The following is an 18,268-nucleotide window of genomic DNA, read 5'->3' on the forward strand; positions in this document are numbered from 1 at the left end:
AGGGGGAGGGGGAGGGGGAGGGGGTTTATATAAAACTTTTGGATATTTTGTCAATGTAAATATTTTTTCTTTACCATTTACTAAGAAGAAGTTGATATGTTATAATTTAATTCTACAGAGTTTTTTTTTACCAAAAGCTATGTTGACTAATGTCAAAAGTCAAAACAAAAAATGATCCAAATTCAAGCAGAGTAGACACGTACAATATATATACCATAAAAGCAATTCAAATCCAATCCAACTACATTCAAGTCAGTTTTAAACTCTTATCACAATTCTAATTTTTTTCCCCTTAAATTCTAATGCCATAACAACACACAAATGAACACAAAAAGAGTAACATTTTCACAAAGTTTGTCTTCCAACAAAAAAATAAAGATAAGAACATACATATAAAGAAAACAGAGGAATANGTAAAAAAAGGAATCACTTCTGAGTAATAATCTCAGGCCAAAACTGTGCGTTTTTTACTTTGGAAATACTCGCCAACACAGTCAACGGCGTTACGTCTCCCGTCACAGTAACCTTCTTTGCTGCGAAGTCTATGTTATACGACGTCACTCCTGCATATAACAAAAACGATCAGACAGACGTACCAAAAAAAAAAACAGAGTATTTTTTACAAATCAAGATACAAATGATCTCTTATTCACAGTCAGTTATTAAGAAATAACGTTGTTAGTTACCTTTCAATTTTGATAGATGTTTCTTGACTTTCCCGGCACAGCCTTTACAATGAAGTGACACTCTCAGAACAACCACCTTTAGACAAAGCAAGAAAAGATTGTTATGCTTGATGTTACATATTATTTCAGCATTGAGAAGAATGGTTTTGTTGGATGACTTACTTGATCGGAAGAGGAGTTCTTCTCCTGTGATGGCGGTGGCGGCGACGGCGGAGGAGGAGAAGTAGGTGGTGGAGGAGGAAGAGAGAATTTGAAGTCCGGGGAGGAAACATCATCTTTATCTTCAAGTGAGCTTAGAGATGCTGTAGGAGAAGCTTTTGTTGGTTCAGAGAAAGGATTATCCGGAGACAGAACCGGTTCATAATCCAAGAACCCTTCGAAGAAATCGGGTTGCTTCTTATCCAAGAAAGAAGAAGAAGAAGAAGATGAGACATACTTTGAGGCGTTTATGATCAGTCTATCTTCATAAAAGTTATCCAAATCATCAGCTTTGGTTATCTCCGGTTCATCAATAGGTAGTTGAATCGGGTCGGAATCCACAAACCCGTCAAAAAGAACCGGGTTGCTCAATAAGTATCTTGAAGAGCCCTGAGGAGTGTCACTACTAAAACAACTAACCGGTGACTTACCAACGTCAGAGTCACCTTTCTTGCTCTTCCTCTTCGCTACACGCTTTTGCTCACTACTCTCTAGACCTAATCTAGTCTTGAGAGGAGTATGGTAAGTAGAAGAAGACGAAGAAGAGGGATTAAGGCTTGGAGAAGGTGGAGGAGTGAGTCTCCGACCGTCACGTATGATTGGGTTATGACGGTCGATGGCTCGACCACCGAGCCGGATTGTGGCTGAAGAAGAAGAAGAAGAAGAAGAAGGTTGTGAGGTTTTATCCATGGTTGAGCAAATGGTTGTTGTTGATGCTTGAGACGCACATAACATACCTTTTTTTTGCTTGTCTATAGTGTTGTGTGCAATCAAAACGTGGAGAGGTTTCTGTAGTCAAATATAAATTACAATTTTAAAATGTATGTATTTTCTCCTTTTCTTATGTTCCTGTTAAAGATATTTTTTTGGTTGATGGGATCGACTTTAGTGAAAGTAAAATTTATTCGTATTCTTATCAAACCAATGTGTGAGAGAGAGATTGCTAGGTAGACCTAGAAACCGTGTGTGAATTATTTTGATTCGATTGAAACTGATGGTCCTGGACTGTATTATTTGGACTCTGTACACTTAAAATATGTTTTGCTTAGAAAAACATGATTAAAAATTTGGTTTTCGATATCCAAAACCAAAATATGTTATTGAGTCAAATGTTCTATAAGAAAAGAAATGGTTACACATAAAAACGTAAGAACATGAAAAGACCAATTTTTGCCAACCCTTATTGATAGTTCCGAATCTAATTCTCACAAACACCAACAAACTCGAAAGAAATTCAGAATCTGATACTCTTTGGAGTTTATTGACGAATTTATTCTATTCCTCTTTGCTTTCACTATTCCCACTTTATATCTCTTTTTATACCAAACCAAACCAATTTAGAATAAAAAGCCCATAACGGATGAATAAACGATTGGGCTTTTAAACGGGCCAGTATCACTTCCAAAGAGTCACGAGGGTTTTTTTTTCACTCAAAAGGGGTTCGTATAAATTAGCCTTCTTCATCAAAATTAGGGTTCGCGACTCTTGGAGCCAGAAACGACCAAGTAGCGGCACATCAGTTCAACGACCAGCAAGCTCACGATGGGTATGAAGATTTTTGTAAATCTCTTATCTTATTCGTGTTCAAATTAATTTCATCATCATTTGTTTTTTTTTCTGATTGGGTGTTGTTTTGTTGTTAAAGCGAGGATCAAGGTTCATGAGCTTAGGGATAAATCCAAGACTGATCTTCAAAACCAGTTGAAGGAGTTCAAGGCTGAGCTCGCTCTCCTCCGTGTCGCTAAAGTCACCGGAGGTGCACCCAACAAGCTCTCTAAAATGTACGTAGTCGATTTCTACATATACGCATATGTAGAAATGTGTTGTATACTACTTATATCCACAATTGTTTGAATTTAGCGTTTGGTTTAGGTGTAGAGAGTATATGCAATCTTAATATCACCGTTCTTGTATGCCAAATTGAGGATACTCTGTTTCGGATTTGCATTTGCATTTGCATTCGATCAAATGTTGGAGAAGGTGTAGTGTAGTTATGCATTTAGCTTATAATGTCAATGCTTCTATGAGTAGAACTTGTGTGTTAAATCAAAAGATCGAATTCGGGACTTTGTAATTGTTTCATTAATGGACGTTTTGGTTGTCAACTTAATGTTTGTGTGTTTCTGATATATCCAGCAAGGTTGTGAGGAAATCGATCGCTCAGGTGTTGACAGTGATCTCCCAGAAGCAGAAGTCTGCTTTGAGAGAAGCGTACAAGAACAAGAAGCTCTTGCCTCTTGATCTCCGCCCCAAGAAAACACGTGCTATCCGTAGACGCCTCACCAAGCATCAGGTTCCTTACCATTTCCAATTTTAAAGTCCTCTTTTTGCTTGCTAACCTCTGCCTTTTAAAATTGGATGAATGATTGTAACTTTGGTATTTGGGGTTATGTGTGTTACAGTCTTCGTTGAAGACAGAGCGTGAGAAGAAGAAAGAGATGTATTTCCCTGTGAGGAAGTATGCTATCAAAGTGTAATAGTTTCATTATTGAGCTTTTTCTAGTAGAAATGATGATGATTCAGCTTTTGATATCGGCTTATGTATCCTTTCTCCCTTTTGAGTCATACCTTATGTTTTTTAGTTTTACTGAAGTTTTGTTATCAAACAGCCTCTCTCAAACCATCATTTCATATATATTGAACCAAGTCTGTGTTTTTTGGTTTCTCTCATCTAAATTTTATATCAATTGTCTTGATTTAAGTGAAGATGGAATGGATAAGTAAGGATTTTAAATAGAACATAATGCAAATGAACAAGGTCTAAGACTGAAAAATTCAGCTGTGTAGTAGAATCACACTAGAAAACGAGGTTCACATGGTTCAGAATAAAATTCACGAAGAGAACACATATACAGAGGGTGTAGCATCTGGACGTAGACGCATAAGAAAAAATAGTAGGAAAAAAAATAAAAGAAATAAACGACCACAGTGGGAGTCGAACCCACGACCTTTTGATCCGAAGTCAAACGCGCTAATCCACTGCGCTATGCGGTCAATGCGTAACAGAGAGTCTCAACCTTTATCAGACTCGTAATTCACACTTCGGAGCTTGTGAAAATCTTAAGTTTCACTTTGGAGCAGTTAGTATTCATGGTAATGGTTGGGTTATTCCACTAGCGGATTAAATTTCCACAATGTTTGGTATAATCATTAATTGCCCGATATTTTTTCCACGTTCACATAGATACTATCACACTACCAATAATGATGGCTCATTTATTATTGGGTTTCATCATCATATGTCATTGTCCATTTGCCAATAACTTATCATGCATTTTAGTGACACGGAGAACATTTCCTCAATTCAATTGTTTATTTTTCAATCAAACTATTGTTTTAGTAACATGCTTTGATATATTATAGGCAGTTCCATGATGTTCAAACAGTCGATACTCTATTTTAAATGAATAGTAGTAACAAAGAAAAAAAGTTGATTGGATAAGCTTTTGACTTAAATATCCCACCACTAGGCACTAGCATAATTGTATAGAAAGAATGTGAAAAGGCTAATTATCATTTTTTTCTTCCGGATATTAGCATAATTGTCTAGAATCAATATTATAGTATAGGTTTTGTTTTGTTTTTTTCTTTTTCTGGATTAATTTTACATTTTTAATCAAATAAACTCCTGAAAGTGTTTTTTGTTGACCTAAATTATGATATTTTGTTTAGAAATAGAAAACAACACAAATAATGCTTCGAGTGGACACTAAGGTTTGATTATGGTATATATATATTGTAATCAAGATAATGATTTTATAAAGATATTTGATAAAACAACACAAGAAGCCAAAACCACGAGCAGAGAGAGGATTAATAATTTTTTTCTTATTTTGTTTCTTGTCCAGAGAATTCATGTTACTCTTGTCTAATTTATTCCTCCTCAAATCTTCTCATGTCGAGTTCCCATAACTCGATCTGAACTCCAAAGATTCTTTCCAACAGAACAGAACCATCATCAGTTCATCACCATGAAAGAGAACAAGAAGAAGACGATGGCGAAGCAGATGACAGCGAGACGTGACGACACGCCGTTACACACGGCGGTTAGAGAAGGCAACACGGAGCTTCTTCTAGAGATGATCAGCGAACACGACGGCGTTGAGCTGAAAGATTTGTTGGCGGAACAGAACCAGTCCGGTGAAACGGCTTTATACGTTGCTTCGGAGTACGGCCACACCGACATGGTTAAGATTCTGATGAAACACTCCGACTCTGTCTTAGCCGCAACCAAAGCCAAGAACAGCTTCGACGCCTTTCACATCGCCGCCAAGAACGGACATCTAAGTGAGTTGACTTTATTCTCTAATAAGTCTTTGCTCTCAAGAATTAGCAATTTTGCAAATCTTGTTTTCACTTTAAAGGTTTCTTGATTTGTTTGATGTGGATTTGTATATTTGCTTTGGTTGTTGTAGAGGTTCTTGATGTGTTAATAGAGGCAAACCCAGAACTCTCATTTACATTTGATTCAACCAAAACGACGGCGCTTCACACAGCGGCTTCACAAGGCCACAGAGAGATTGTTTGTTTCCTGTTGGATAAAGGTGTGGACTTAGCTGCTATTGCTAGAAGCAACGGTAAAACGGCTTTGCACTCTGCAGCTAGGAACGGGCACACGGTGATCGTGAAGGAGCTGATTGAAAAGAAGGCTGGAATGGTTACTAGAGTTGACAAGAAAGGTCAAACCGCACTTCATATGGCGGTTAAAGGACAAAACACTGAGATCGTTGATGTGTTGATGAAAGCAGATCCTTCGTTGATCAATGCCGCGGATAATAAAGGAAACACTCCTTTGCATATAGCTGTCCGTAAAAACAGAGCAGAGGTAATTGACTTGAGAGATTACAATCTTTTTAAGTTGTTGTTGTTTCAAGAAAGTTAGGTAAGCTTTGTTGTTTTCTTTGTAGATTGTTCAGACAGCTTTAAACTATTGTGAAGTCAGTAGAGTGGCGGTTAATAAATCAGGAGAAACAGCTCTTGATATCGCTGAGAAAACCGGACTGCACGAGATTGTACCGCTTCTACAAAAGATCGGTATGCAGAACGCAAGATCCATAAAGACGGCTTCAAAAGTGGAACCGTCAGGCTCTTCTAAGAAACTGAAAGAAACAGTTAGTGAAATAGGCCACGAGGTGCATACTCAGCTTGAACAAACCGGGAGAACGAGAAGAGAGATTCAAGGAATCGCTAAACGGGTCAACAAAATGCACACGGAAGGACTCAACAACGCCATAAACTCCACTACCTTAGTTGCCATTCTCATAGCAACCGTTGCTTTTGCAGCCATCTTTAACGTTCCAGGACAGTTCACGGATGATCCAAAAAACGTTCCTCCAGGGTATTCACTCGGAGAAGCGAGAGCAGCTCCAAGACCCGAGTTCTTGATATTCGTAGTGTTTGATTCTTTCGCGCTATTCATCTCTTTAGCAGTGGTTGTGGTTCAGACATCAGTGGTGGTTATAGAGAGGAGAGCAAAGAAGCAAATGATGGCGATCATTAACAAGCTTATGTGGATGGCTTGCATTATGATCTCAGTAGCGTTCGTATCGCTGTCTTTTGTTGTTGTTGGAAAGAAAGAGAAGCCTTTAGCGATTGGTGTAACAGCCATTGGAGCATTGATCATGGTTTCAACACTTGGGACAATGTGTTATTGGGTGATTGCTAACCGGATTGAAGGCTCTAAATCGTCTCCATCTTCAATGATGTCAGATCCTGAGCTAGCTGATTCCAAGCATAACCGGAAACTTTATGCAGTATGATTGCAACATAGCATTTAATTATAGAACAGAGAGATTTTGTATTCAGAAAATAAAAGAGATCTCTGTATATGTAGTAAGTTGGAAAATATTATATATATGTATACTCATTCGTATAAGCGTTTTACATGATAACAGTATGATACATAGCAAGTCAAAAAAAGATATCAACGACTATGTAAATCATCACTCAAGAAGACTTTGACTCGTATATCTTTATTCTTGACTACTAGTACTAGTAGATTAAAAAAAGTAAAAAAAGTAAAAGACCCTCAATTTAAACGACTATTTTTATTAATCAGGATTCGAATATTAATCAGGTATAAATGCTTAACAATGATTTAAAATAATAATATAAAAACTATGTATATGTATATATTATTGACATACATGTATATGATCACCTCTTTAGTAATTCTTGAAAACATTAAAAAACTTTACTGAAAAATCTATATATTACATATTTAAGTAAAAAACAAAATCAACAAAAAAAAGAAAAACTAAACAGATAATATAATTAAAAACACTATTCTCGGATATCACTTTTTAAGACGTTGACGTGACAAAATAAGAGGTGTGATCTAATTTTTTGGCAAATCTTTAGTTTTTAGTTTTTGAATTTTTGGTTCTAGGAAACTATTTATCATGATGCACTAATTAGACAATCTTTGTTGATATGATATTATTGATATATTAGTTTTAATATAATTTTGTATAATCAATATGAGTTAGTATTTTATTATTTAAAAGCCAATTTTTTATTTTTTAAAAGCCAATAACAAATTATTTTTTCATAATACATATTTTATAGAACCACTTCACAAGAGAAGACGATGGGTTTGAGTTTCCAAAACCGGTTCACACCCACAATTTTGACATTTGGGTTGCTCTTCTAAGAGCATTGTAGCAAGGTGAAACATTGCCAAGTTTTGAATTACCAAACATTGATTTTTGCCAAGTTTTGAATTACCAAGCTAAGGATATATTAGTTATTGATATATTAGTTTAAAGATAATTTTGTTTAATCAATATGAGTTAGTATTTTGTTTTGCAAAAGAGAATATCAAATTATTTTCATAATACATATTTTGTTCAAATGATGTAAGGTTAGAATTTGTTATTTAGGTTTAATTTGGTTTGAACTTGCTAATTTGGTTTAAGTTGGCGGTTAGAACTTGCTATTTAGGTTTAAATTGAGGTCAAAACTTGCTAATTTGGTTAAATTGGGGGTAAGAACTTGATATTTAGATTTAGATTGAGGTTCACTGTTCCACGGACACCTTGCCGTTTACGATTACTAACCTGAAATGCGCTGTCGTTTGGCCTCTTTCCCCGTGGATCCACTTGAAGTAATCAGGACAATACCGGTTCAATTCGGTTTGGTTTTAATTATAACCGGTTTGAGTTGTTTTTGAGCAAGCACCGGACCGGTTTTGATTCAAGAAACTTGTGCAGTTTAAAGATTCCGGTTTTCTCCGGTCGATTTATATGGTTTTACGAGTAACCGGAATCTATATAAATAAACCGAAGATTGTGTTTAGTAAGCACGAGAAGCCGTGAATGACGAGATTACCCTTTATCACCGCTATCGTCGTCGTCGTCTTCCTACTCACTGGTTCTACTCTGACGGTAGCGGAGATTAAGTCTCTCATTATCTCCGAGGACTCACGGCCGGTAAATTTCGTCGAGAAATTCGAGTTTACTCGGACCGGTCATGTAACCCTCGGTTAGCTCTGTTTCAGTATCTTCTCCGAGTACATGAGTCGTCGAAATTAGGGTTCTTAGTTCTGTCGGAAGAATCACTTCTCCAGGTACTCCTCGAGATCGAGCGAAGCCCTAAACTATGCATCCTCGATTCCAACTACATCATCCTAGAACCGCTCTCAGTTCGATCATTCCTATTCGATAACGTCACCAAGCGAGTACTCTCTCTTCTTCGCGAATTGCGTACTGGAAAGCGGAAACTATAGTTTTGATGAAGATCAAAACGGATATGTACAATCTTGATCCGAACGGGTCAAAGGTTTTACTTACCACCCGGTTCAACTCAATTACCCGGTCTATGGCTCTGTTTCTGCTACAACAATACTTAAAGGATCCACCTTTTTATGGCTGCTCTGCTTCTAGTGAAATCTCTGACTCTGCTCTGTGCTGCTGTGTATAAAAACTACGTGAACGTTACTTTTTATGTTTTCCAATTCGTTAATGTCGTTTTGCTCTTCACGGTGATTGTTCTCTAATCGGAAACGGTTGGTCTTTCTTGCAACCGAAGCTACAAGGAAAAGAGAAGAAGGTGTTGATGATCGTTGTTCCGCTTCAGGTTTTAGCCAGCATTGCTTCGATTGTGATTGGAGAGACTGGACCATTCATCGAGAATTGGGTTTTTGATATAATCATCTTAGGAGATTGCTAGATTTGGATTTGGTATGTAAATGTCTTACACAAGTCTCTTTAGTATCAGAATCTGCGTTTGGTTGCTTAAGTCATGAGAAGACATTTCTCTCACGTGCGCAAGATCCAACCAACATAGATGATAATGTTCTTCCTTCTCTTCTTCATCCTCGGCTCGCAGTATATATATGTTCACAACAGCTTGAGAGAACAAAACTTTGTGAAAAATTTGTGTGCTGTTATGGCATATGATAATTTTAAAAAGAAAATCTTAAAGAAATTAGGATTGTTAAGAGTTTTCTAGTAATTCTCAGTCTCATTATTCACGGTTTGGAATTTTTTTCTTCTCCTTAGCTATCTCACTTGTCAATCAATAGAAAAATAAAAATAAAAAGACACTACTCATCTTTTAACATAAATAATAATACTCATGTCATATATATATATATATATATATATATATATAAACCCCTCAAAACTATATATTAGTAATATAACAATTTCAAAAAGAAAATTAAAAAGAAACATATTTGAATATTAAAAAGAAAGAGCCACATCATTTGTTCCTCTAACGTTCTTACTCTAACGTTTTCTCTTGATCAACAAGTCATCCAATGATGGAAGAGGGATATGAGATTAGGGAAGAGAAGGAGATGTTTGATTGGCTTGAAGGGAATTTACTTAAAGTCTTGGGTGAAAGATCAGTTGATGAGGGTTTAAAATTTACATATTTGATGGGTTCAGTTGAATCTTTCTCCAGAATCAAGTCATGTCCTTTGTATTCTGCATATGTTCTTTTTGATCTGGTGGATCAATTTCAGTCGGTGGTGTATTATGAGAAATCTCTGAGGCACGCCAAAAAAGCTCTGGATTTTCTTGGCTCGCTGATCAGGATACCGGAGAACACGGCTTCGTTACCTGAATTGCTACTTCATCAGAAGTTTCTTGGGTTCAAGATTGCAAATTTAGAAGACAGAATTGCTGCAGGTCTTGTTCCAGAGATGCCCGTTGGTCCTCCTCCTCTCAACAGATGTCGTATTGGGCAGGTTCAGGATACGGAGGATGATGCGAGAATGAGGTTGTCTTGGTTACGTTTGGATGATGGATCCAGAAGGGGCTTTATGAAGGTTAGAATCGCTGATTTCAAGACCTATGTGGAGGCCAAAACTGATGGAGGAGACGATTTGGAGAAGGTTCTTGGATATCTTAAGAAGAAAGAAAAGTGGGTAGCATGGATTTGTCGAACTTGTGAAACGAGGTTCTCTACTCGTGATGAATGCAAGCATCATATTGAACAAGAGCATTCTTCAGGATCTTCAAGAAAGCATAGGCCCCAGAGGGATCATGCCTGGGCAAACAAGATACGGTTTGGAAGTTGGGAACCTGTTGATGCGGTAGCTGCAGTTCAAATGATCCGCAATCGATTTGCAGATGTGAAAGCGTTTGCATATCAGGATGGATGGTGCAAAGACTGGCCTTTAGCTACGGATGTCGAGCGCAGTGCTCTACTCCAAGGAATCCGATCACTACTTGTAACCTTCATTGAACACAAGGTACTTGTGTCAGATTGCTTTCGAGAGAGGGTGATACATTCCTTGGTTAAAGAACTTGACGTTTCCAGAGAGAAACTAAGTGACTGTCGCCTACTGGAAACACCTCAGAGCATCTGTTTTCTGGCGAGTAATGAACTCAACATGATCCTTGTCTTTCTACGAAAGATCAAGTGTAATAGGGATGATGATGGTACCAAGGTTGTTTGCAGAGCAGTGGACACTCTGTGGCAGAGTACTAGGTTTAAAGAAAGAATCGACGTTGACCCTCATTTGTCATTTCTACTTCTGGATAAGAGACTGCTAAGAGGCCAGGTTAAACATTTTGACGATGAAGGGAAAGTAAATTTCATTGAACCCAATGCTCACTGCGCCAGAGTAAGGGTTCCTCCCCGTGAGCAGGGCCATGGCATGTTGACTTGGTTACAAGACCGATTTCCGGGTGTTGATGGTTTTGCTTTTCCCAAATCGGTCTTTACGCACAACTCTGATATTTGGGTGGCTGTTATGAGAGGATTCAACTTCAACGGTAGGACTTTGGAGAGCAAACATGCAAAGAGATTGGCGTTAGTTGGATATTACGAAGCACTTACCACAGCAAGGCAACTGTGTCAAACTGAGAGCGATATGAAGCCTAACGGAGTGAAACAATTTGGAGCTCTTCTTCTAAGCGAGCAATGTAAAAAGAATGCCACTAAGGAGTCATTCATCCGTGCTGTACAAGATGTTATGAAAGGATCAGCGTTCCAGGCATTGGAGGATTGTCCAGATTTAGAGTATGTTCGCAAAGCCAATGCTGAACTCATGAGCAAGATCGAGTCTTTGCAATTAAACGTGATGGAAAAGGTTCTTATCTGAAGTTTTAAACATCAATAATAGCATAAATGTTTAGTAGCTTCTCTAACTAAATAACTAACTTTTTATTTATTGTACTTGTTGTTGTTGTTGTTGCAGGTGGCTTTGATCGATTGCAGCATCTTTCTCGTTGAGGATTCCACTAAGAAGCTGCTGGAATGTCTCACTGATTTAGCTTTCTTTGATTACCGTTCCTACATTTCTACTCCACTCAAGAAGTATTTGGTTGATTCTCTACTTGGTAGAGAATAAATCCCTCGACTGTTGTTGTATTGAAGAAAAAGTATTAAAAAAAAAGTGTTAAAAGAGAGATTTACATAAAGAATTCAATTCACACTAATGTTTTGTAAAAAATAGTGAATTTTTTTTTTCTTTATGTTTTGGGGGTTAATAATAAATAAATATGAGTCATTCATTGTTTTTAGATAAGGGCTTTCGAATGAATGGGTGAATTTTTCTGAGCAGTGGATTCGTTTGGCTGATGAATTGAGTAGGCTTTAACAAAAGGTTCAAAATCGGATTCAGGTGGATGGCAACTATCTATGTATAAAGAAAAAAGGTAAAGGGTCAAAGCATCTATGACTTATTGTGTTATGATTTTCACATTCTTACAAAATCAAAACAAGTTTTTTTAATAAGTTCGCGACGAGAGCGCCATGAGACACGTAGGCAGTCACCGGAATCCTCGGAGTTCAAATTCAAAACCTCGTTCCCCAGAGATATCGGTGGTGAATTTTTGTGAGCCTGATGGTGCGAATTACTTTGCTGATGAATTCGAATTCGGATTAAAGGGGGAGGGTGGGTGGGGGGTTAGAATTTGCTATTTAGGTTTAATTTGGGGTTAGAACTTGCTATTTAGGTTTAATTTGGGGTTAGAACTTGATATTTAGGTTTAAATTGAGGCTACAACTTGCTATTTTGGTTTGAATTTCCAATAGATTTTCTTGTTTTCTTTTGTATTGTTCTGGTTCTCTCTTCCCATCAAATTCATCATCATGGTAATGTTGTTGTTTAGATTTTCATTTTGGACCTAGCAACCTTTGATGGTTTTGTTTAACTTTCCATATGTAATCTGATGATGGCTTTTAAGATACCAATTCCTCCTAGTGGCGCTTGTTTATGGTCTTTTATATGCCATATATATATATGCATTTCCTCCTTGTTACCAAATTTAGTTTCTCTGTTTACGTACCAAAGGCTGAACTAATTGGTTGTCATAAACTCCTCCTGCCTCTTGCAGCTTATGATATTGAAGAGTGTGTTCAGCGATGAAGCGTATGAAAACTGGGAAACGCTTATGATACGGAAAACACTCTGGAATCCATGACTGGGATTGCTTACAGTCCTAGATGTGAAACCCAGTGCATAGAGGTCGAGGAGCAGCTTGCTTTATGCTCCCCAAGTGCTACTTCAGTTTCTGTACGCTTTTGCAATGGGAAGAGACACAAGTGGATGTTGCTTGCATGAGCCCGGAACTTAAGCTTCAAATCTTGCAGGTATCATTATTGTGCCTTTGATCGGTCCCTACATTTCTCTTTGTTTATACCCCCCAGAGAACCTTATACCAGAGACTCTTTCGTACATGTTAATCTATTCAGGAGCGTCAGGGTTCTGCTCTTCTTGGAGTGGAACAAAGGCGGAAAGAGAAAGAAATGATCAACGAGATTATGAGTGTGAATATGATCATGGAAAGCGCTAAACAATGCCCGTCTTGCAATATAGCCATCTCTAAAACCGGAGGTTGTAACAGAAATGCACTGCAATAACTGTGGCCACTACTTTTGTTGCCGTTGCAACGAATCTATCATCAGTGGTTATGCACATTACAGGTCAGTGATTGTTACATAATAGAATAGATACACCTGTATACATAACATCTTGGAGCTAAATAAACCCTGTCTTTTTGGGAAAAGCGAGGGAACATGCGAACTGTTTCCACAAGAGGCGATCCAAGAATGGAATGAGAGGATGAATGAGAGACAAGTCAATGGACAAGATCAAGCTCTACTGTATCCACAGCGCGGCCAAGTATGTCCTAATTGCCGCCAGTTCAATGCAAAGGTACGTATTCCAAGCCAATGAATTATGGGTCTTGGTGGGTTCATTCATGAGATGATTCTTGTGATTTGTGTAGGTGGGACACTAACGATATATATATTGTATATGAACTTTTTTTTGCCAAACAGCAAGTTACACAGTGAACTTAACTGAATCACAGCGGCATCAAGGCGAGTTACACGGTGATATTATGGAGACGGAAAGCTGATAATTAGTTCAGAGCAGTTTTCAAATTGGAACCCAATCCTATAAAGAATTGGTGGACAGGGAAATGGGTTCTCGTACTCACTTGTTAAGTTTCTGAGAGTGCACTAAGAACTTGATTTATATACTTGGTACATCACGTCAGTTAAGTACAAGGACCGTATACAATTATAAGATGTGTATACGATATTAACGGGGTTTACTGAATCATGGATTTGTAAATTCATATATATATATATATATATAATGATGGTGAAATAACATGTTTTACCCACAAATTTGAATCTTTTTGTTTTTCACTTCCAAGTCTTGCGTTTTGTAGTTTGCTGTTTCTATATGTTTAATTTGTAGTTGACAGTGATGGTGAATTAAGAAGAAACTGCCGAGCTTTAATTTCCCTCAAGGAACATGAGTTTGGGCTCTGATGAAACAATCCGTTTCTTGCTATATATGTGTGTTTTAATTTGTAAACGTGTAATAAAGGAGTGTAGTGTTCTCTCGTATACGGTAGCTAGCTTAAGGCCTTAAGCCAAAAATAGTAAAATAGAGTAGAGTTTATCTATTAGTAATCATATATATAAACAATGGTCGAATCTAATATTAAGACTCATCAAAAAAATAATGATGCAAATATGTTTAGCAATTGCTTCGTTTGAGCACAATGGAGACATTATTGTTGTGAGAAATCGTTTCAACCATCTGAAGCATCTCTTCGAACCACTGTGCATCATTAAAGTAACTACCTCCCAACCATATAACCATCCTCTCAAGTGTCTTTGCGTTTCTCACCACTAATTCAATGAACGAAGCCAAGAATTTCGACGTTGCATCATTACAACCCAACATGTTATAGATCTCCTTTGATGTAGGAAACACCTCACATGTTGATCTCCAACAGTGCTGATCCGGAATTAAGCCTTTTAAACGACGCATATCCTGTAGAGCACAAAACATATAGTTATCCCTAATCAAACTAACACCAATGGTTTGATAATTAAAAAAATATCAATCCTATATCCCAAGAAAAGTGGAAGACATGGTTCAGGAATATTCCTAGTCAATTATTAGTTTTTGCAAGGAAAGAAAAGAGGTTTGTGGTATAGAGATATACCATTATGTCGTGGCTGTGCATTGTATGCAATGTTAGCTTCTTTAATCCAGGTGAATTCTGTAGTAACCTTGATATACCAGGGATAATGGATCGAACAAACTCCGTTTTAACAATCAAAGTTTGGACCTTGAGCGTTGGGAAAGGAACACCACGGAGCTCGGCGAGAGACAGAATCTAACAAAACGAGATGAAATATGATAGGTCATAGTCATACTAATGAAAATCATTTGTTAGAAACCACTAACCACTTAACAAGATCATGTTCAAGGCTTTAATAATACAACTATACAAGTACGTACGTTTAATTATATATATATATATATATATATATATATGTGTGTGCACTTGGATGTAATTATGTAAACACTCTCAAACAAAGAAAACCTTAACCATCAAAACAAACATTAACCGTGCAACCAACTGAGAATTATGCATGCATGGCCATGGTAAGTTTTAGGGCTAGCTTTAGAGTATGTAAGAATTGAAACATACCTGAAGAAGGGTTTCCCCAAGAGTAAGCCTCTCTACGTTGTGTGATTTTGCTAGCATCTCCAGCGCCATGGTTTGATAAAAATCAGCCTTCGAGGGAAACAGTGAGAGACAGACAATGTTAAGGTCAGCTTCGGTCAAAGAGGAGACATCCACTAAAGTAGATGGTGACACCGAGTATCTCAATCTCAAACGATGGATGTGTGGCGCTATAATCACAACTGGCCCTGAAGTCAGACACTCCCGATCTATATCCAATATCCTCAAACTCGGTGATTTACTCAGATCAAGACGCTCAAGTAATGTGCAATTGTCCAGTGTCAAGCTTTCGAGGATTGGACAGCCAGAGAGAATATTATCAATGGATTCATCTGAAAGTCTACAAGCAAGCAGCGACAAGTTCCTTAGGGATTTCCAAGACACTATGCAACCGGGAATCATATCACAAAAGTCCACTACCACGGTGAGTTGCTTTAGAGAGGAACTTAGATAGAAGATATCCGGAAAACTGTAAGTCTTGGAGTATGTAAAATCTACAATGGACACAGACAGCTTCTGCACATTGCGGGAGAGAACGAACTCGATCCAGTTATTAACCTTGGCTGCATTGTAATCAGCCCTCATAATAAGATCGCAACTAGTGATATTGGGAGCCTTGTAGGAAGTTAGGGTTTGGTTTATCGCTCCATCCTTTAGTCTAAACTCATGGATGTAGAGAGAAGGTGTCTCGCACCATACATGCCTCCACCGTCTGGATAAGACGCAAGTTCTCATGGCCAAATCGGTGGGAATAAAGGAGAGAATATGTTGAAGGATGTCATCTGGCATAGAGTTGATGAAATCTGCACCGTGTTGGATTCTGCAGTGGCTATGGTTTTTACCACGTTTTCGGCACCCCCGTCTCCCTCGCCTGTTCGCCATGATAAAGCAAGACGTTTTAGGTTTTCTTTTGCTTGCACAACACGTATACGTGTTGGTGTTGTGTGATTAAGAAATTAAACAAACAAAGTAAAATTGCTCTCCGAATAAGAAGAAGTTGTAAACGATTCTCTAAAAACTTGTTTATTGATCGGATAATGTCATTGCCCTAAGGTCTACACTATTTATTGATTAATTAATGATCTTAACGTATTTCTAACTTAATATGGAAAACTAACAAATCAGAGGGAATAAAGGAGAGATTTTTGTATCCAGAAAATAAAAGGGGATCACTAATTCGTATATGTAATATGGAAAATAGTATATATACTCATTCGTATAAGCGTTTTACATGATAAATTGCTAGTAAAAAATACTCTCTCCGTTTCAAAATATAGGATGCTTAAGGTAAGGCACACATATTAAGATAGTTTACTTTTCTTTTAAAAAGTATCATATATATTTAAATTAAAAAAAATTCAACCAATAATAAAGAAGACTGCATAAGTAATGATTGTAAATTATTAAATATATATTAAAATTTGCATGGAAAATTACAAGACATCTTATATTTTGAAACAAAGAAAAGAGGCCAAAACATCTTATATATTGAAACGGAGGAAGTAAATAAATTCAACGACAAAACCATCACTCAAGACTTTGACTCTCAATTTAGGATAATATCACAAGAGTAATACTTTTGTTTTTCCAAAAAAAAAACAGAAAAAGTTGAAGGGACGGATTATTTATGAGTTATTAAACAGGATCCGCAATGGAGCATTAATGTAAACCATTTAACCAAACTTCTCATTCAAAAATAGCACAACAATAATTATGCATATATAAAATTATATATTATACTTTAAAATTATGTATGTATAGTTATTGTTGTATTATTTTTGAATGATTATATATTAGAGTATAAATATATAACAGTAATTATAGTGTGAATAATGTAATATAATTATTATATTGCATTAAGACAGTTTCACCTGACTGAAATGAGTTGTGCATCTTAATTTGTTGAATAATTCATGTAATGTTATGTAGCATATAAAAACGTGACAATAAGCTTAGTGTAGCACATAATAATGAATTGATTGTGAATTTAGTGATCATTTGTATTGAAATAACAACAAAAATTAGAAAGAAAAAAAAAGAATTGAAGGGCATGAAAAAAAAAAAAAAATTGTCATTCTCCAACGTCTATATTTCTGGTATGTCCTCTGATATAGACAAGAGTGATCAAAAAACAAAAAACAAGAGTGATCAGAAGATTACTTGTTTATTGGGTTATCTGTCAATTGGTGGTAAATCTCCTCTCTTTATGGCAAAGACTCGATTGGGTTTGGGGGATCATTGTGGTTCAGCCATGTTTTAAGAGAAAGCTATCAACAACGCTAAATTAATTGTGAATTTAGAGATCATTTGTATCAAAAAGTAGAAATAAAAAATAATTGGTTGCTCCTAAGAACTTTTAAACAGTTAAAATTATTAAGTTCAAGATCTAAAAAATATATAGTATTAACAAAATTAAAAAATTTAAAATAGTATGAATACTTCACATTAATACCAAAAAAAGACATACAAAAACGATGTATATGTATATATTCTTGACATACGAATGTATATGATCACCTCTTTAGTAATTCTTGAAAACATTAAAAAAAAAAAGTGTACAGAAAAATCTATATGCTGACGTGGCGAAATAAGAGTCGGTTTTAATATTTATATAAATAATCGGCCAATAAAATGTGTAAACCTTTGGTAGTCTACTCGTAACGGGCTCTGTATTCTAGTTGAATTTGTCGGGTTCGAATCCAACAGTGCCCAAATTTTCCATTAAATTTTTATTTTCTTATGACGGGTTCGAATCCAACAGTTGGATTTAACGGCTGTGCATGCGACCATTCTAAATATCATTGATTTGATTATAATTTCTAGACTCCTCTATTTCTAGACATGTCGGTACCAACTGCCAAATTGCCAGCTAGTGTTGGGAAACGAAATTTTATTGAATGAATGTTTTTTTTTTTTTTTTTTTTTTTTTTT

General features: G+C 36.6%; 5 protein-coding genes, 1 long non-coding RNA gene, 1 other non-coding gene and 1 pseudogene across 9 annotated transcripts in view; 5 read left to right on the forward strand and 3 right to left on the reverse strand.

The window, feature by feature from the left end:
* The window catches only part of LOC104768429 (protein SODIUM POTASSIUM ROOT DEFECTIVE 1), a 2,546-nt gene extending 848 nt beyond the window's left edge, over nt 1–1,698 (reverse strand). The window contains exons 1-3 of one of the 2 annotated variants that reach the window (XM_010492420.2): nt 849–1,698; nt 687–762; nt 431–563 (exon numbers count right to left, since the gene is read on the reverse strand). In XM_010492420.2, coding sequence (XP_010490722.1) covers nt 431–563; nt 687–762; nt 849–1,619 — 980 coding nt within the window. In that variant the 5' untranslated portion in view covers nt 1,620–1,698. Of the gene's footprint in view, nt 1–225; nt 564–686; nt 763–848 lie in introns of those variants that run through there. The other variant, XM_010492421.2, reaches the window with a different exon arrangement.
* LOC104768430 (60S ribosomal protein L35-4) lies at nt 2,320–3,547 on the forward strand. Its single transcript, XM_010492422.2, has 4 exons — nt 2,320–2,430; nt 2,530–2,665; nt 3,021–3,177; nt 3,287–3,547. The coding sequence occupies exons 1-4, from the start codon at nt 2,427–2,429 to the stop codon at nt 3,359–3,361; spliced, it is 372 nt and encodes a 123-aa protein (XP_010490724.1). The 5' UTR covers nt 2,320–2,426; the 3' UTR covers nt 3,362–3,547.
* On the reverse strand, nt 3,805–3,878 carry TRNAR-UCG. The gene has a single exon. It is a non-coding gene; the product is annotated as a tRNA-Arg (tRNA).
* Nucleotides 4,631–6,775, forward strand: LOC104768431 (ankyrin repeat-containing protein At5g02620). Its single transcript, XM_010492423.2, has 3 exons — nt 4,631–5,171; nt 5,300–5,709; nt 5,792–6,775. The coding sequence occupies exons 1-3, from the start codon at nt 4,856–4,858 to the stop codon at nt 6,641–6,643; spliced, it is 1,578 nt and encodes a 525-aa protein (XP_010490725.1). The 5' UTR covers nt 4,631–4,855; the 3' UTR covers nt 6,644–6,775.
* Nucleotides 8,201–9,259, forward strand: LOC104768432 (annotated as a pseudogene).
* On the forward strand, nt 9,649–11,688 carry LOC104772096. The gene is made up of 2 exons (XM_010496744.1): nt 9,649–11,427; nt 11,536–11,688. Exons 1-2 carry the CDS (start codon nt 9,649–9,651, stop codon nt 11,686–11,688), a joined length of 1,932 nt encoding a protein of 643 aa, XP_010495046.1.
* Nucleotides 11,848–13,972, forward strand: LOC104768433. Of its 2 annotated transcripts, none has more exons than XR_764237.2 (5): nt 11,848–12,186; nt 12,677–12,932; nt 13,035–13,265; nt 13,350–13,497; nt 13,623–13,972. It is a non-coding gene; the product is annotated as an uncharacterized LOC104768433 (long non-coding RNA). The 2 variants fall into 2 exon arrangements; XR_764238.2 differs by having other exon boundaries at nt 11,848–11,995.
* On the reverse strand, nt 14,335–16,219 carry LOC104768435 (putative F-box/LRR-repeat protein At3g28410). Its single transcript, XM_010492424.1, has 3 exons — nt 15,302–16,219; nt 14,810–14,983; nt 14,335–14,634 (listed from the first exon to the last, which is right to left on the reverse strand). The coding sequence occupies exons 1-3, from the start codon at nt 16,217–16,219 to the stop codon at nt 14,335–14,337; spliced, it is 1,392 nt and encodes a 463-aa protein (XP_010490726.1).

This window comes from Camelina sativa, chromosome 20 (assembly GCF_000633955.1).
Source record: "Camelina sativa cultivar DH55 chromosome 20, Cs, whole genome shotgun sequence".
NCBI classification, from domain to species: domain Eukaryota; kingdom Viridiplantae; phylum Streptophyta; class Magnoliopsida; order Brassicales; family Brassicaceae; genus Camelina; species Camelina sativa.